Genomic DNA, 19,537 nt, shown 5'->3' with positions numbered 1-19,537 from the left:
GAGTCCTGCCAGAATCTTGAAGTAAAAACGCTTTAGTCTACTGAGCTATTCCGCCTAGTACACGTACTTGACGTATTTTATACCTTATATAAGCAATCTTCGTAGTTGCACACAATTTAACGCCAAAAACAGAACTCTTCCAATTATTCAATCGTTTCGCGTTGCAACTCTTTATAATTTTTAGGTTTTAAAATCGTCAAAAGATGCATATAATGGCTATATTAGAGCATGGTAAATGTTCAGTATTACTGTTTCCTCACTTATATCATAACTAAAACGAAAATTTGCGAATCTAAAACAACTTTTTTCAATTTTGTCAATTTACCAAAGCGTGAAAAGATCCCTTTAATGTTTTCAGCGCTTATATTGTCTGTGTGTTGGTATATATATATATATATATATATATATATATATATTATTTATTTATATATATATTCTTAAAATTATCAATTCTTATTGGAGAACGTTACACCTAACTTGTTTACTCATTTCTTACATATTGTAATTATTTCTTCAGTGCGAGAAAAATAATATGATCTGGTTTAAAAAGAACATAATTGCACTTTGTCATCATCATAATGATAATAATAATAATGAATTTATGTTTGGTTGTATTGTAAACATGGATTGCAACCTTGAATTTTAAGTAACAACAATTTCAAATACTCGCCGTAAAACCATTGCCTAGGGGATGGCTGTGGGCAACCAATTGTATGGTGCATTGTAACCTCAATTTTGAAACATGCAGACATCCCTAAAGCCTTACCACATAAATATCCCTTTATGGACAATTCCTTGTTCTGAAAACAGTTTAATAATGATCATAGTGCTTGTAAAAGAAACTTTCTCTCGGCTCGAGGTATAGCTTTAATGCCCACCACTGATGTGGAAGACCTAATTGGAAATGAAAGCTCCTAGAACACCAATTTTATTAGCCCCGACGGCTGTAAAGTTGGATTTATACATTTTATACAATTACTACACGGCAAACATGATCCAGGGATGAGTGTTTAACATTGCCACAAGGAAACATGTTTGCTTTTTGGTCAAAAGGAGAAATTTCTTTGATGTAAATGAAATGCTATTTAAACTCATGTTAATGCATTCCAATACATTATTTATGGGATGTTGTAAAAAATTGCCTTCAAAATGGAAAGTTATTCAGTGGATAATAAAGCTCAAAGCATAATCATCCACCTTTGTTGAATCATGTTCATGGATGTTCGATGTTACTTGATAATTCTATGATATTATTTTTAAAGCCTTAACAATATTACAGTCTTAATTGAATCTGCTGCAAAATTGGAAATGTTTTTGTCTATTTTGACTCAATATCACAGTTAAAAAAGAAAGCCCATCAAAATGTGACATCTGTACATGTATGAATATATAGATATCTAGTAAGTGACTTATTTGGATAAACAACTGGGACTTGGTACAAAAAAGACTTAAGTTTCAAAGTTTTATGTACGCTGAAATCTACTGCAGAGCTTAATTTCCCATAATTGTGCTAAAGGTGTTGTACTCCACTGTGACAAATAGCCATTCTTTGCTCCAAGATTTATTGTACTAAAAAATACTGGTAATTCTTAAATTAATTACCATAAACCACTCTTTTCATGAGCCATCACGCAGTGTTCGTGTTAAATACATACGTTTTATGACCAGGCCTGAATGTCAGCGCTAATAAAGTTGGCGAGCTTTGGTAGATTTCTAAGTCTTAATATTGTCGTGGTCCACTCCCGCTGTCTTGATAGGAATTACTGGGGACAGAATCAATACAGAATTTCCTTTATATTTCCTTTATATTGTCAACACAACTCCAGAGCTGGCGGCTCAAGCTTCAACAAGGGAAATAACTTTTATTAAACAGCTTATTGTTAAAACAGTGTATCTGTATTTTTGCGGACTAAAAGATAAGTCAGTATGGTTTTCTTCATGACTGGCCAAGGGAAATCTATTATTTTATTAAAATTGCCCTTTGCTAGAAAAGTGTATCTATAAATGTATATTGGGCATGAAAATTGACAAAAGCTTTGTTCTGCTTGGTAGTGTTATTCCTGGAAATTAGTAATGGAAAAACAGGGGAATCACTGACCTGTTAATGGTCATCCAATTCTAATAAATTTCCTCTGGCCAGCATCATGATTGTGTTAATGTTGGCACAAGGTGTGTTTTTATTAGTGAATTACTTTTTAGAGTGGTTTTGATTGACAAATTGGCTTGGAATAAAATGTGTAGTGGCAAAATGAGCAATATTATGGCCACAGATGTCCATACATTACTTTAGTTGAATATAAAGGTCTAGCTAGATCTGGAAATTTGTTGATGTTCATTTGTATTCAGGACAAAAAGCCTTGGTACAAATAGGTATAATTGTGCCAATTTATTAAGACATTAAGACAAATGAGCATGAATGCTTGCATAGCAGCACTAATATTGTTTGCTTAAACTACCGTCGCAAATATATTTATTAGTTATTAAATTCAGTTTCAATTTACATGCACTTTTGAAACAAGCATCTCTGATCAGAATCTCATGATCATGAACATTGGAGAGTATCAAATCTGCATCATACTATCAACTGCATCCTATGTAATCAAATCTAACAAATAGCCCTATATAATAGTGCTTCACTTTCTATAACCATGTTCACTTTCAATTCCAATAGCAGGGGGCAATAGAGGCCATTTCCTGAAAGAACATCTGAAGCTTGCCTTTCAACGTAATTTGTATAATATGAAAACCATTAGACCTTGTAAAATAACCCTGACAAACACCCATATAGGTAGTTTTAAATGTCTCTTTTAATAGTGAAATAACTGAAGATATTTGATACTTTATTGGCTCTTAAGGGAAACACATTCTTTTATATTCTCAAATGCTCTGCCCACATGTTCCTATGAGGAATTCCTGAAAAGCCATATATAAGCATTAATCCCTTGGTGTTGACTCCATTTAATGTGTGCTGCTTGAATTAATGATTGCCAAGAAAGAACAAAAAGCCTTCAATAATTGTCATTCTCATCATTTAGTACTTGTGTTTCTCAGTCCAGTTTATATTCCTCTGTGATTGAACGAGGAATGTATTGATTGTCGCCAACCAAATTCAAAGCTGCTGCAGACTGATTTCTTTTAGGCCATTCGAGCTTTTCAGAATATCTACGAGTTATGAAGATAGATGTTCGGATCCTTGGCATGGATTGGTAGCCACCGTTTCGATCAATCTTTATTTGCTCAGGGACAAGCGAAGCTTTTCAGTAGGCCAGACACGGGAACACAAATAACACACTCCTATGAATCATTCTGACACTGATACAAATTGCTGTAAAATATTTCATCGCGCATTTTCGGTGCCAAAACAGGATATGGGAGGATGCTGACTGAAGTGTGGCGTCGGATTAAAATTGAAAAAGAGAATATTTGGCGCCATGAAAGTGACAGAGTGAGGGCTAAGATTAAATCATGTCAGTGTTTTCTGAGGACTTCACTATGGTTACAGTCTTGACTAGCCTCATCTTATGAAGATGACATTGCGTTTTCTGACAATGGTTGAGTTTAATGCCAGTGGTCAGAACAAATAATCATACTTGAAGTAAGCGTAGAGTTGCGAATGGAATATTCTATCTGTCATGTGTGTATGAAAAACTAAGGGATATTGTGAGCCAGGTTTACTCTCAGATGACATGCTATAAATTGAGAAAATTAGCAAAGTATTAAGCAGTGTATCAAGTTAAGTCATTGGCCTTATCTAGTGCATATTTAAACCTATGCAAACACAATCCCTTGCAACTTGCAAAAAATATATATACTTTGTTTTCTAGGTGATCGACTTTCAGGAAATTGTTCTGAAAAAATGGGAGATGAATATCCATCAGTTCAACATCAGTTTATCCCATGTTCAACATGCTCTTCACCTGGTCTTCCACCTGAAACCCTGGCAACAAGGGAGACCATTCCAGATATCTTTACTCATCAGGTGAGTTGCTTCCCTTGGCTATAAAATTGCCATGAAGCCTGTTGGATTCATTGCGATATTTAAAAGTCCTCTTGACTTTTAATATTAAGATAATATTGTTTGTCTATTGCTAAAAAAAGCTTTCTTTGTTTTGTGTGTACATGTAATGTTGTAATATAATGCTAGATTTAAACCTGGTACATTTATTGTTTACATTCTTATACTTTTATTTAACACTAATAATTTAATATGCAATTAAAAGCACACCAAAATTCAATCAATAATTTAATATGCAATTAAAAGCAAACAAAAATTCAATCAGTACTTCTCAGTAAGAAAATGTACATGACAAAAAAATGAATATGAAACATGATACACAGATTTAAATTTACATGGTATGTGAAACAAGGAAATCATTCTCCCTTTGAGTGTATAGAAAGTGTGACTTGGAAATGAAATTGAATAAGGAGGAAGGGAAGAAAAAACTTATTTTTACAATAATTAATATTTTTTTACTTGAAATCATTCTATTATATGCTTTTCCCCATGAAATTAGTACATAGGAAATATCTTAACTTGAAACAATAAGGATTGATAATATGAAGTAATGTTTCTTGTGATATTTTGAAAAATGGATGAAATGGGTGTTAGATGATAACAAGAAAATATATTTGAGGAACGGAAGTAATATAATTACACCACATAGAATGAAAACTGAGTGGCAGAAAGGGAAGAATTGAACATGCTAGATTACACTGTCACATGCGGACTAAGACAAAAGGAGAAGTTATCAAAGTAACAATAAGAGAATTATTTAAATCATGCAGAGAGTTTCATGGTGGAAGATTACATAGAGACTGGTTTAATCTGTTCGATCAGCACTAGGATGGCGTGCCTGATACTTTGTCTCAAGCCTGTGATAGAAAAAGGTGAGCAAAGTTTCAGGTGTCATTCTGTTGCCCATTCCTTCTGCAGCGAGGATTACATTTCAGCAGAAGCTGTTATTGCTTGAAAATTTCAAAGAATCTTACAAGGATCTGCTTGAATTTATATGCTTAGTTTGAAAACATTATAATAAGTTATATATTTTTGGAGGAAATTTTGACATGTCATTTTTAGCTCACCTATAGTGTGCTCTTGGTGAGCTTTTGTGATCACCTTTTGCATGATTGTCCACTTCAACACTTACCTTGTTAACACTCCGAGGCCATATTTATTGCCCAATTGTTTGTGAAACTTGATAAAAACACTAAATTTGGTCTCATTGATTTTCATATTAAGTTTAAATATAGAACATGTGGTGTCAAAAAGTTGAATTTTCTGCCAAATCATCATAGAACTTTCTATCAATATTTATCACAATAATATCTTGGCTGATTTTGAAAATGATTTCAGTTTGTTGAAAAACATGGCTACAAGGGGCAAGGCAGTTTTTCTTGCATAGCTATTGTGAAACCTTGTGTCATATTTGTCCCCAATTATCATGAAACTTGCTTAAAACATTTACTTTAATTTTAACTCAGCAAAGTTTGAAGATAGTTTTGGTCCATTGAAAAACATGTCCACTAGGGCCGTGTGAAGTGAACACTGCCATCTTGAAACTTGTTATGGAAATGCACACACAACTATCTTGTTATGATATCTTGTTTTCCTATTTTAACAATGCCAAGTTTGATTTTAATCAATATCAATAGAAGCTGATAAAAGCTGAATGCATATAATTAAAATTTTAATGCTTTATACAGATAATTGGTTATTATCCCCACGCTTTTGAAAAGTGTGGGGATATTGTGGTTATCTCCGCCGTCTGTCCGTCCGTCTGTTCGTCCGTCCTGGCCACTATCTCCTCCTACACTATTAGCACTAGAACCTCGATAATTACACACATGGTTGCTATGAGCATATGTGTGACCCTGCATTATTTGGAATTTTGATCTGACCCCTGAGTCAAAAGTTATGGGGGTTGGAGTGGGGCTGGGTCAGAGATTTTTACTCATTTTTAGCTCACCTGATTGCTCAGGTGAGCTTTTGTGACCGGTCTTTGTCCGTCGTCTTTCAGTCCACATTTGTTCGTAAACACTCCAGAAGCCACATTTATTATCTGATCTTCATGAAACTTAGTCAAAAGCTTCGTCCTACTAAAATCTTGGTCGAGTTCAAAACTGGGTCGTGCCGGGTCAAAAACTAGGTCACTAGGTCAAAAAAAGGAAAAAACTTGTAAACACTGTAGAAGTCACATTTCATGCCCAATCTTCATGTAACTTTGTCAAAATGTTTGTCTTAATGATATGTTGGTTGAGTTCAAAAGTGGTTCCGGTCTGTTGAAAAACATGGCTGCCAGTGGGCGGGGCAGTTTTCCTTATTTGGCTATAGAGAAACCTTGTTTACACTCTAGAAGTCACAATTTTTGCCCAATCATCATGAAAGTTGGTCAAAACATTGGTTTTATTGATTTCTCGGACGAGTCGAAAATGGTCCAGATCGGTGAAAAAACATGGCCGCCAGTTAGGCGGGGCATTTTTCTCTATATGTATATAGTGAAAACATGATTGTGAACACTCTAGAAGTCACATTTTTGGCCCAATTTTCATGAAATTTGGTCAGAACATTTGTGTCTATGATATGAGAGTTGAGTTCAAAAATGGTTCCGGTCCGTTGAAAAACATGGTTGCCAGGGGGACGGGCAGTTTTTCTTATATTTATATAGTAAAAAGGCTTGTACATAATCATGAATTAAGGTCATGTAACATGCGAGACAACTCTTCTAAATATTGCATTTAAGTTTACAGTAGTTACTCCCCTTTGGCTATTAATGTTTTCATAATAATAGAGTGTATTTTCTAGAGGCTGCATTTCTTTTCCGATCTTCATGAAACTTGGTCAGAAGCTTTGTCCCAATCATATCTCCGTCGAGTTCGAAACTGGGTCATGCCGGGTCAAAAACTAGGTCACTAGGTCAAAAAAAAGAAAAACCTTGTAAACACTGTAGAGGTCACATTTCATGCCCAATCTTCATGAAAATTTGTCAAAATGTCTTATGATATGTTGGTTGAGTTAGAGGCCACATTTTTTGTCCGATCTTCATGAAACTTGGTGAGAAGATTTGTCCCAATGATATCTCAATGGAGTTGGAAACTGGGTCATGCTGGGTCAAAAACTAGGCCACTAGGTCAAAAAAAAGAAAAACCTTGTAAACACTGTAGAAGTCACATTTCATGCCCAATCTTCATGTAACTTTGTCAAAATGTTTGTCTTAATGATATGTTTGTTGAGTTCAAAGTGGTTCTGGTCCGTTAACAGTTTTCCTTATTTGGCTATAAAGAAACCTTGTAAACCTTGTAAACACACTAGAAGTCACAATTTTTGCAAAATCATCATGACAGTTGGACAAAACATTGGTTTTATTGATATCTGATGAGTTCGAAAATGGTCCAGATCGGTGAAAAACATGGCAGCCAGTGGGCGGGGCATTTTTCTCTATATGTTTATAATGAAAACATGTGAACACTCTAGAAGTCACATTTTTGGCCCAATTTTCATGAAATTTGGTCAGAACATTTGTTTCCTTGATACGAGAGTTCAGTTAAAAAATGGTTCCGGTCAGTTGAATAACATGGCTGCCGGGGGGGGGGGGGGGAGTTTTCTTATATTTATATAGTAAAAAAAGCTTGTGAACACTCTAGAAGTCACATTTTTTGCTCAATCATCATGAAACTTGGTGAAATGATTGGTTTTATATATATTTCAAATGTATTCGCAAATGGTCCCGATCGGTCAAAAACATGGCCGCCAGGGGGGGGGGGCAGTTTTTATTATGTGACTAGAGAGAAACCTTGTGATCGAACACTATAGAAGTCTCATTTTTTGCCTAATCATCCTGAAACTTAGTCAATACATTGGTTTTATTGATTTCTCGGACAAGTTGGAAAATGACTCAGATCGGTGAAACGCACTTTTTAGCTCACCTGATTGCTCAGGTGAGGTTTTAGAATTGGTCTTTGTCAGCCGTCAGTTCGTCCACATTTGGTTTGTAAACACTCTAGCATTCACACTTCTTAAGCATTCTTTATGAAAGTTGTTGAAAGATCTCAGTCAAGTTTGATAATAAGCAAAATCACATAATTAATTCCATAATTATTGCCCTTAGATTGTCCAAATTTTCACTATATTATACAAAATCCTTGTAAACACTCTAGAGGTCACATTTTTGTTTCAGATTTTATGAATCTTGGTCAAAAGATTTATTTTTTGTAAGCAAAGTTTTATGTTTGGTAAGGGGGGTCAACTCAAAATATAGGTCACTAGGTAAAATCTTACAAAAACACTTCATACGCCAGAGTTTTGGTTCAATAATGATGAAACTTCACCAGGATGTTTGTCTGGACAATATCTAGGTCAAGTTTGACGTTTGGTAAAGATTAAATGAACCGACTCCTCTCAGGTGAGCGAACTAGGGCCATCTTGGTCCTCGTAAAGATGGCCCTCTTGTTTGAGGTTATTTTACATTAACTTCTTCATTTCTACACCGATTTACTTCAAATTGATACTGAACCTCTCTTATGACAATACGGTCAATCTCAACTATGCATTGCCCCATTACCAACCCGGGGGCGCTCAGCCCACATAGACCACACCCAACCAAAATTTCCTTTTACTATAACTACTTCATTTTTACACCGATTCATTTCAAATTGATACTGAACCTTTCTTAAGACAATATGGTCAATCTCAACTATTCATGGCCCAATTACCAACCCTGGGGCGCCCTGCCCACATAGGCCACACCCACCCAAAATTGCCTTTTACTCTAACTTCTTCATTTCTACACCGATTCATTTCAAATTGGTACTGAACCTCTCGTATGGCAATACAGTCAATCTCAACTATGCATGGCCATTACCAACCCTGGGGCAAACATGTGGCGTGGGGATACGCGTCAGCCTCTGCCGTGCCATTTCTGGTTTTATCTACTGTTTCTTTAACAAAGTATTGAAACGTTTGGTATTATATATATAAAACGCTGTTGTTTTGTTATCATATGGCATAGCATACAACTATAAAAATATTTATTGTTTATAGATACATTATCATTATCTTTCATTGTTCAATAAAATTGTTTGAAAATGTGTTGTGTCATTTTGCAATATTAAATTGTTATAACATTTCTAGAAATGTAAATGTTCATTTGATTCGGCTGAATGTAAATAGATCAAATGCCACAACACTCCTTTCAATTTGGAATGTATCAAACAATATTGCATTAGTAGAAGTATCAGATTTCTTGTTCCAGATTCATGCCAGAATCGTTCCTATGGGAAATAGTTACTCCATCTTGATAATGTTTCATAGAAGTAAACACACTTTCATCATAAGTGTAGGCATTGTGTTTTTATGCCTCCCATGTTATGAGGAGATGCTGGAATTTAATTTGAAGGGTGGTAATGGATTTAAGGCATAAGTATGCGCTGATTGTATAGGTTGACATTACAGTTTCATATTATTTTTTACACTTCAAAATCCAACATAAACTCAAATTCAGCATAATTACACTAAACTTGTATCAAGTTTTTCCACACTCGGCTTTTATTCATTCTTACCAAACTCGAATCTAGGTCAACTCCATCAACTCAGAAACACTAAACTTCAATCCAGCCTTCCAACACTGAACTCATATTCAGCCTATAACCACTCAAATCCAGAACATGTCTGCCACTGATGGCATATCAATAGTTTTAGCTCAACTATTATATATGAAATATATATATATTGGAGCTATCCTTCTCACCCCAGCGTCAGCGTTAGCTTGCAAATGTTAAAGTTTTCGTTCTACCCCAAATATTTTCTTTTGTCCCTTGACATATTGCTTTCATATTTTGCATACTTGTTAACCATCATGACCCCAACCTATAAACAAGAGCAGACAACTCTATCAAGCATTTTGTCATAATTATAGCCCCTTTTCCACTTAAAATATGCAGCAAATGTTAAAGTTTGCATACTTCCCCAACTATTTTCAATGTCCCTTGACATATTGCTTTCATATTTTGCATACTTGTTAACCTCATGACCCCAACCTATTAATAAGAGCAGACAACTCTATCAAGCATTTTGTCATAATTATGGCCCCTTTTCCACTTAGAATATGCAGCAAATGTTAAAGTTTGTGTACTACCCCATTTATTTTAATTGTCCCTTGACATATTGCTTTCATATTTTGCATACTTGTTTACCAACATCACCCCAACCTATAAACAAGAGCAGACAACTCTATCAAGCATTTTGTCATAATTATTGCCCCTTTTATACTTAGAATATGCATATTATTGATAAATCTATGTTAAAATTTGCGTACTACCCCAAATATTTCCTATATCCTTTGACATATTGCTTTTATATTTTGTATACTTGTTTACCAATATGACCCTTACTTATAAACAAGACCATACCACTGTATCAAGCATATTGACCTACTTATGGCCCCTTTTACACTTAGATAATTGAACATTTTGCTTAAATTGCCATAACTTCTTTATTTATGATTCACTCAGCTCAAATGCACCCTCTCTACACTAATTTCAACTGGAATCCATACTAACTACACTCAGCTCAAATTCGCCATCTCTCTACACAATTGTTTCAAGTGGAATCCAACATAACTACACTCGGCTCAAATGCACCCTCTCTACACTAATTTGACTGGAATCCAACATAACTACACTCAGCTCAAATGCACCCTCTCTACACTAATTTCAACTGGCATCTAACCTACCTACACTCAGCTCAAATGCACCCTCTCTACACTAATTTCAACTTGGAATCCATCCTAACTACATTCAGCTCTAATACACCCTTTCTCTACACTTATTTCAACTGGAATCCAACCTAACTACACTCAGCTCAAATGCACCCTCTCTACACTAATTTCAACTGGCATCCAACCTAACTACACTCAGCTCAAATGCACCCTCTCTACACTAATTTCAACTGGAATCCATCCTAACTACATTCAGCTCTAATACACCCTTTCTCTACACTTATTTCAACTGGAATCCAACCTAACTACACTCAGCTCAAATGCACCCTCTCTACACTAATTTCAACTGGCATCCAACCTAACTACACTCAGCTCAAATGCACCCTCTCTACACTAATTTCGACTGGAATCCATCCGAACTACACTCAGCTCAAATGCAACCTCTCTACACTAATTTCAACTGGAACCCAACCTAACTATACTCAGCTCAAATGCACCCTCTACACTAATTTCAACTGGAATCCAACCTAACTACTCTCAAATCAAATGCACCCTCTCTATACAGTAGACTCTCTGTAAACCGGACGGTCTCGAGACCGGCCTGATCGTCCGGTTTTCAGAGAGTTCCGGTTTACCAAGAGTATGCATATTGCCGAAATATACATGGTATGCCTTGTGTACAGAATCACATAAAAATAAAACAAACCATATACATTTACATGTACCATGTGATAACTGTACGCAGGTACTGATGATGTTAATTGCATTCTTAAAAAATGTTTTTTAATCAATTGAAGCGCTCGCCGAGTGCCTTCAGAGATGGTTTTGGTTGAGCAGTTGATTCCGTGATGAGCTTTATCTTATCCTCTAACGTAAGCTCTACGCGTCTGCGTTTAGCTGGAGGCTGCGACATTTTAGATGCGGTCGAAATTAGTAAACGGCAATGAATGAATTTGCATACAGATGGATGGATATTTAACAGTCATATTTCTAACAGTTTATCTGACAAACAAACAAACAAACATTTCAGCGTTAAAAACATGGCTATAAGATCTTTTAAAATACCCGAGAAGATCACAAGAAAGTGATCGTCGCAACGGCATGCATTAATTTTTTAATTATGCATTTTAATGATGCAATATTTATGGGAGCAGTGGTCTAATTGTAGGACGCTGGCTTAGGGATCGACAGGTCCCTGGTTCGAATCCCGCCCTGACCACTGGAATTTCCTTGAGCAAGAAATTTATCCCACATCTGCTCCTCTCCACCCAGGTGTATAAATGGGTACCTGTGAGGGAAATAAGTCAATGTGCCGTGGCTGCATACTGCGCCAAGATGTTAACGGACGACTTCTGACCCAGTGATCAGGGAAAAACATGTAAAGCGCCTTTGAACGCACCCGCGAGTATGAAAAGGGCGTTATATAAATGTGGTATAAAAAAAAAAAAAAAAAAAAACAACAACAATTAAATTGTTTATCATAGGCGATAATAAATAATTAATAAAACGATCGAGTCAATCACTTTTTGATGTTACCGCTCGTCTATTATAGACATTCACAGTTTGTTTTACATTACTTAATCGGACTCCCATAGCGCGGCAACGACTTGACACCTTGATGGTATGGTCAATCTGATTATCGATAATTGCGCGAGCAAAATGTGTGACACCGCACTCGCTGTGTTGACTAGGTATTGTTATTTTCACGCCTCGGGCATCTTGAGAATTTAGACCGTTCGGTTTACTCAATGTATTTTACGTTGAAAATGACCAAATTTACGGAGATACCCGTCAGGTTTCCGGTTTTCAGAGAGTTCGGTTTATTCAACATTTTTTAACAAAGAAATAGAAGGAGAAAATACAGGACTGGCCCGACCGTCCGGAATCGGGAGAGTTCCGGTATTCAGAGAGTCCGGTATTGGCAGAGTCAACTGTACTACCTATTTTGACTGGAATACAGCCTAGGTGCACTTATATACAGTCAATATGAGTGCCCTATCCAGTCCATATTTTCGCCCATGATTGTTCATCAACAATTCTCATGTCTGGCTAGGGCTGTGAGACAGTTCACAGAAGTGTCTGGGGACCAAGGTGTAATGTTATGGCTGTTTAGAGATGTGATTGAATTATCATCGAATACTGGACCCTTGTCGACTGCAGCATGTTGTTGAGCATGCTCATGTCTGCATGGTGGGAACACTGAATGTGGTCTGAAATTTCCAGGAAAAATAATAGCCCCACATAATGACATGAACAGGGAAATAATTGAGATATTAAAGCACTTGTTTAAAGGGTTATGAATTATCTGATCTTGTTAACGAGGACAATTAATAGCATCCAACAAGGAAGATATATAGTTTTTTTGTATAGTATTTTAATTGGCTGGCGTTCTTGAGGATAGGCTGCTTTGAGGGCTAATAGGGAAATGGAAAATAAATACATTGTACAGGATAATTATTGAGTGTGGTATTACTATTTTGTCATGTTTGTCTTTGTTCATTCATTGGTTAGAAAAAAATGAATGCAATTATATCTGTCATACAATTGCAAAAAGGAATTTAAATCTGTTTCTATATATGAGAGTGAATAAAATGGAATTATTGTCTACATGTCCAAAATATAAGTTTCATGAGGACAGATATATATTCATTTTCTTTTCATTTCAATAAATGTCATTAAACTTTGTAGACATTAAAATTGTACAGTAAAAAGGACATTGTTTGTTGACCTTGAAGTCTGAGCCTAAGATTTTGTCTCAAGCCTGAGTAAAACAGGTGAGCAAAGTTTCAGGTGTCGGTCTTGGGGGTTACATCTTCAGAGAAATGTTGTATGAATACACATTTGATATAAAAAGTTTACATAGATAACTTTAGGTGTCTCGTAAAACAATCCAATAAAACAGTTTTTGAAGACCTTACATATGTTGGAAGCAGAAATGAACAGCATTGAGCAAATAGGATGTCAAAGGAAACAATTAGGATTGGAAACAATTCAGATGACAAAGGTAGCGTGGAAATAACAATAGATAATATAAGTTATGATGGAGACATTTTGCATGACACAGGCTTTGTCTTAAAACATTGGATAACATAGGCTATGTTGGAAGCACATTGAATAACAAAGGCTATGTTGGGAACACATTGGTTGTCACAGGTTATATTGGAAACACGATGGATGACATAGGCTGTGTTTGAAATACATCGGAGAACATAGGCTATGTTGGAAACACATCAGTTGCCATAGGCGATGTTTGAAAACACATCAGTTGGCATAGGCGATGTTGGAAACAAATGGAATGACAGTGTTGGAAATGCATAGGATGACTAAGCAATCATGGAAACAAATTGGATGACGTAAAGATGAAAACGGCTTTGTTGGAAACTTATTGTATAACGAAGACAGCATTGAAATAACCTTGCATGACAATGGCTTTGTGGAAAACAAATTGGATGACAAAGGCCATGTTGGAAGCACATTGGATGGAATAGGTAATGATGGAAACACTTGGTATGAAATAAACTATATTGGAAACATAACATATGGAATGTTTGAAATGCAATAAAATGAAAATGGGCATTGGATTTGTTAGACATAAGGAGCTGGACCTTAATAAATATTGGAAACCGTATAAATCAGATCTTGTTTCTGTTTGAACAATACAACACTACAATATGAAGCAATACTTTTAAAAGGCAAGACAATCAGCAATTTAGCCTTTAGAATTGTATGCTATTGCAGTGATGAGGCTTTTTAGTTTCCTTTTTTAACCATACTTTGTTTTTTGCAATCTGTTTCGGTTAATATCTGTTCGGAAGATAAATGTATTTCATCATTATTAAGTGTTGCTTGATCATCCTATTAGAAAAGCTACAGCTCCCATTGGATTTTCCAAATTCACATTTTCTGTTAAATGTTTTACCAAATCCATATTTTCTGGTAAACGTTTTACCAAAGTCACATTTTCTTGAAAATGTTTTACCAAAGTCACATTTTCTGGAAAATGTTTTACCAAATCCACAATATCTGGTAAATGTTGAACATAATTCACAATTTCTGGTTAATGTTTTACCCCATGTAATGTATTTAATACCTCTATTGGCTGTTCACATAAGCTTCAATGAACTCCCCTTGCCACTGGCACATCAAATTACTCAGTTCCAGTAGAAATTAAGTAAGTGGAAAATTGATTTTGCAATGGGAGGATTTTTTTTAGCATTTCCATTCTTGCAAGGCCTTCATTACTGGCTTTCTGGGTTTGAATAATCTTATTGTTGTGTATAGCATGGCTTTACTGTTTTGAGAAATAGAGAACCAGGGATATACTTGGCATTGTGATGAATGGAGATAAACCTTGGAACATCAGGCAGAAAAAATGAAGAAAACAGAGTGGCAAGGAGCTTGTTTGTTTTTACTTCTGTGGCTGGAAATGAGCAATGAACTGAATGTGGCATTTGGCTTTGGGAAATCAGAATTTATGTAAAAATATGTGTTTTTGCATATACAGCGTTTTTTTATACATTTCTGTTTCATCTCCAAATATTTGTTTTACATCTATTTTATGTTATAAAAAATTATTTTCATCCATTCAAATGTTTTGTTCATCAAAGACTATTACATCATGCTTAATGAACCAACATAAAATAATATGAAAAATATCACACACACACATAAATATATATATATGGACCATGCTCTGTGAAAAGGGGGTTTAATGCATGTGCATAAAGTATTTCCCAGATTAGCCTGTGGAGTCCACACAGGCTAATCAGAAACAACACTTTCAGCTTTTATGATATTTTTCATTTCAAGAAAGTCTCTTCTTTGCAAAAATCAAGTTTAGGCGGAAAGTGTTGTTAATGCCCCCCTTCGAAGAAGAGGGAGTATATTGCTTTGCTCATGTTGGTAGGTCGGTCGGTCCGTTCGTCCACCAGGTGGTTGTCAGACGATAACTCAAGAACGCTTGGGCCTAGGATCATGAAACTTCATAGGTACATTGATCATGACTTGCAGATGACCCCTATTGATTTTGAGGTCACTAGGTCAAAGGTCAAGGTCACGGTGACCCGAAATAGTAAAATGGTTTCCGGATGATAACTCAAGAACGCATACGCCTAGGATCATGAAACTTCATGGGTGGATTGATCATGACTCGCAGATGACCCCTATTGATTTTGAGGTCACAAGGTCAAAGGTCAAGGTCACGGTGACCCGAAATAGTAAAATGATTTTCGGATGATAACTCAAGAACGCTTTTGCCTAGGATCATGACACTTCATAGGTACATTGATCGTGACTTGCAGATGACCCCTATTGATTTTCAGGTCACTAGGTCAAAGGTCAAGGTCACAGTGACAAAAGTCGTATTCACACAATGGCTGCCAGTACAACGGACAGCCCATATGGGGGGCATGCATGTTTTACAAACAGCCCTTGTTTCTGATTAGGCTGTGCAAACTGCACAGGCTAATCTGGGACAAAACTTTACGCGTGTGCATTAAACCCCCTTTTCACAGAGCGAGGCCCATATCTCTTTCTGAGCCTTCTTGAGACATGGATGTGAAGACTTACAAACACTATTGGACAGGACGAACATTGGAAGTCAAATGTACACAGGTTTTAAAAATTAAACATTCCATGTGATGAATATCCAAAAACATTTTCTAATTATTGTTCTCAGCTGGTGTTTTTAAGCTCACCTGTCACGAAGTGACATGTTGAGCTTATGTGACAGTGTGATGTCTGGCGTCCAGTATGTGCGTGTGTGCGTGCATGCGTGTGTCCATCAACAATTTGTTTGCGTAGACAGTAGAGGTCACAATTTTCATCCAATCTTTATGAAATTTGGTCAGAATGTTTATCTTGATAAAATCTGGGTTGGGATTGTATTTGGGTCATCTGGGGTCAAAAACTAGGTCACTAGGTCAAAACTAGGTCACATAATAGGTCAAATAATAGAAAAACCTTGTGTAGACAATAGAGGTCGCAGTTTTCATCCAATCTTTATGAAATTTGGTCAGAATGTTTATCTTGATGAAATCTGGGTTGGGAATATATTTTGGTCATCTGGGGTCAAAAACTAGGTCACTAGGTCAAAAACTAGGTCAAATAGTAGAAAAACATTGTGTAGACAGTAGAGGTCACAGTTTTCATCCAATCTTTATGAAATTTGGTCAGAATGTTTATCTGGAAAAAATCTGGGTTTAGGATTGTATTTGGGTCATCCGGGGGTCAAAAACTAGGTCACTAGGTCAAAAACTAGGTCAAATAATAGAAAAACCTTCTGTAGAAAATTAGAGGTCGCATTTTTCATCCAATCTTTATGAAATTTGGTCAGAATGTTTATCTTGATGAAATCTGGGTTGGGATTGTATTTGGGTCATCTGAGGTCAAAAACTAGGTCACTAGGCCAAATAATAGAAAAACCGTCAATTTGTTTGTGTAGACAGTAAAGGTCACAGTTTTCATCCAATCTTTATGAAATTTGGTCAAAATGTTTATCTTGATGAAATCTGGGTTAGGATTGTATTTGGGTCATCTGGGGTAAAAAACTTGATCACTAGGTCAAAAACTAGGTCAGTAGGTCAAATAATAGAAAAACCTTGTATAGACAATAGAGGTCACAGTTTTCATCCAATCTTTATGAAATTTGGTCAGAATGTTTATCTTGATGAAATCTGGGTTGGGATTGTATTTGGGTCATCTGGGGTCAAAAACTAGGTCACAAGGTCAAATAATAGGAAAACCTTGTGTAGACAATAGAGGTAACAGTTTTCATCCAATCTTTATAAAATTTGATCAGAATGTATATCTTGATGAAATCTGGGTTGGGATTTTATTTGGGTCACCTGGGGTCAAAAACTAGGTTACTAGGTCAAATAATAGAAAAACCTTGTGTAGACAATAGAGGTCACAGTTTACATCTAATCTTTATGAAATTTGGTCAGAATGTTTATCTTGATGAAATCTTGGTTTGGATTGTATTTGGTTAGTCAGTTGAGCGATTCAGGGCAATCATGGCCCTCTTGTTTTTAGATTTCAGTGAATTTTATTAATAAACAAAATTGATGCTTAACTCTTTCAGTGCTGGAACCAAATTTTGAAGGCTTTTGCAAACAGTTTGGATCCAGATGAGACGTCACAGAACGTGGCATCTCATCAGGATCCAAACTGTTTGCTATTCGGATAATATTCTTCGAAAAACATTGAAGAAAATGCTAATTTTTGAAATTCAGCAGACGACATTTTAGCAGACGACAAATTTCCCAGCATACAAAGGGTTAGATATATAGTTTGGAAACTATTTAAATCTTTTTCTATCTCTGTACATAAAATTTAGCTGCCCTTTTGACAGTTTAAGAAAGATTTGGTTTAAAGATTTTGGATTTTGGTTAAATCTATTTTTGTTCAAATGAATATACAAGTCAAGAAGAAAGATATTGTGCAGAATGTAATTTATATTACAAGTATTGAGCCATTTGTGTGCTATGCTTATTTAATAGCTACTAGGTCTTAAAAGAATTTATATTCAAACAATAGACATGGAGGTCATTGCCATAATTATAATACTCAGTGCTGAAAGACTGGTGGCATTGTTTTCCAGATAGATACAACACAAATAACAGATACCAAATAGATATTACTCATCAATTAACCCCTAACCCTACCTCTAACCTTTCGTGGGCGGAGTTAACACTGCACTTTCAATTGTGCAATTTCTCTTTGGGTGTGAATCTTTTTGGAACACAATGTTCTCGCTGAAAGACAGGCAGCATAATTGATGGGAAATCTATGGAAAGTCTTGAGGGGATGAAAATGTTTATCATGATGTGAATAGTGAAGTGTTTGGCACCATGATGAAGAAAGGGAATTGCTAGAAGGGATGATAAGCTTTGATTAATGGACTTACTGCACTCTTATGGAAGTTGCTGATCTGCATGGGTGTGAAATCAAGAGAAAAATCACACTTCTGCCAAAGCTGTCCACCAAATATGCAACAAGTGTTATTTTATGATTTTATGAAAGAAAATAAAAAAAAAACTGTTTAGATATTAAATTTCTAAGAAACAAAATGAGCATAATCTTTCAAAATAGAAATAAATGTCCAATAGGCTTTGATGGGAAATTGATGAGAATGTTTTAAAGTTGTAAAAAAGATATAACAGTGGGGCCATTAATTACTTAATTGAAGTGGGTTGTCGAAACTCTTTTCAGCTGAGGTAACAGTGTAGACATAAAGGCTGATGTTGGACCCATAGGGGATAGCCATAGAAATTTTGTAGCAATTAATTTATAATATTTGAGTTATAAAGGATACTATTGGAGTTACGGAATATAACACTGGGTACATGAATGTCAGCCATAAATGATAAGTGTTGGAGTCATGAATGATAACTTTTGACACGTGATGAACTTTGAGTCATGAATGATAACTTTGGACATGCAATGAGAGGATAACTTCGAGTCATGAATGATAAATTTTGACATGTGATGAGAGGATAACTTCAAGTCATGAATGATAACTTTGGACACGCGATGAGAGGATAACTTTGATTCATGGATGATGACTTTGGACACGTGATGAGAGGATAACTTCGAGTCATGAATGATAACTTTGGACACGTTATGAGAGGATAACATAAAAGTCATGAATGATAACTTTGGACACGTGATGAGCGGATAACTTTGAGTCATGAATGATGACCTTGGACACGTGATGAGAGGATAACTTCAAGCCATGAAGGACAGGAAAGGAGCAATAAATGTCAGTGTTATAGACATGAGAGAAAACAATACTGCCCTGAAGATTGCATGAAATCAAAGATGTG

At 35.8% G+C, this 19,537-nt stretch overlaps 1 protein-coding gene and 1 long non-coding RNA gene across 2 annotated transcripts in view; both read left to right on the top strand.

Annotated features, from left to right (window-relative positions):
• The window catches only part of LOC127854677 (polycystic kidney disease 1-related protein-like), a 177,235-nt gene that overhangs the window by 144,729 nt on the left and 12,969 nt on the right, over positions 1–19,537 (top strand). Inside the window, exon 27 of the mRNA XM_052389738.1 lies at positions 3,825–3,979. Coding sequence (XP_052245698.1) covers positions 3,825–3,979 — 155 coding nt within the window. The remainder of the gene's footprint in view (positions 1–3,824; positions 3,980–19,537) is intronic.
• Positions 16,519–17,623, top strand: LOC127855823 (uncharacterized). The gene is made up of 3 exons (XR_008037763.1): positions 16,519–16,632; positions 17,293–17,437; positions 17,583–17,623. It is a non-coding gene; the product is annotated as an uncharacterized LOC127855823 (long non-coding RNA).

This window comes from Dreissena polymorpha, chromosome 13 (assembly GCF_020536995.1).
Source record: "Dreissena polymorpha isolate Duluth1 chromosome 13, UMN_Dpol_1.0, whole genome shotgun sequence".
NCBI classification, from domain to species: Eukaryota; Metazoa; Mollusca; class Bivalvia; order Myida; family Dreissenidae; genus Dreissena; species Dreissena polymorpha.
Note: the sequence above shows the minus strand (reverse complement) of the source record. Positions and strands in the feature narration are given on the sequence as shown.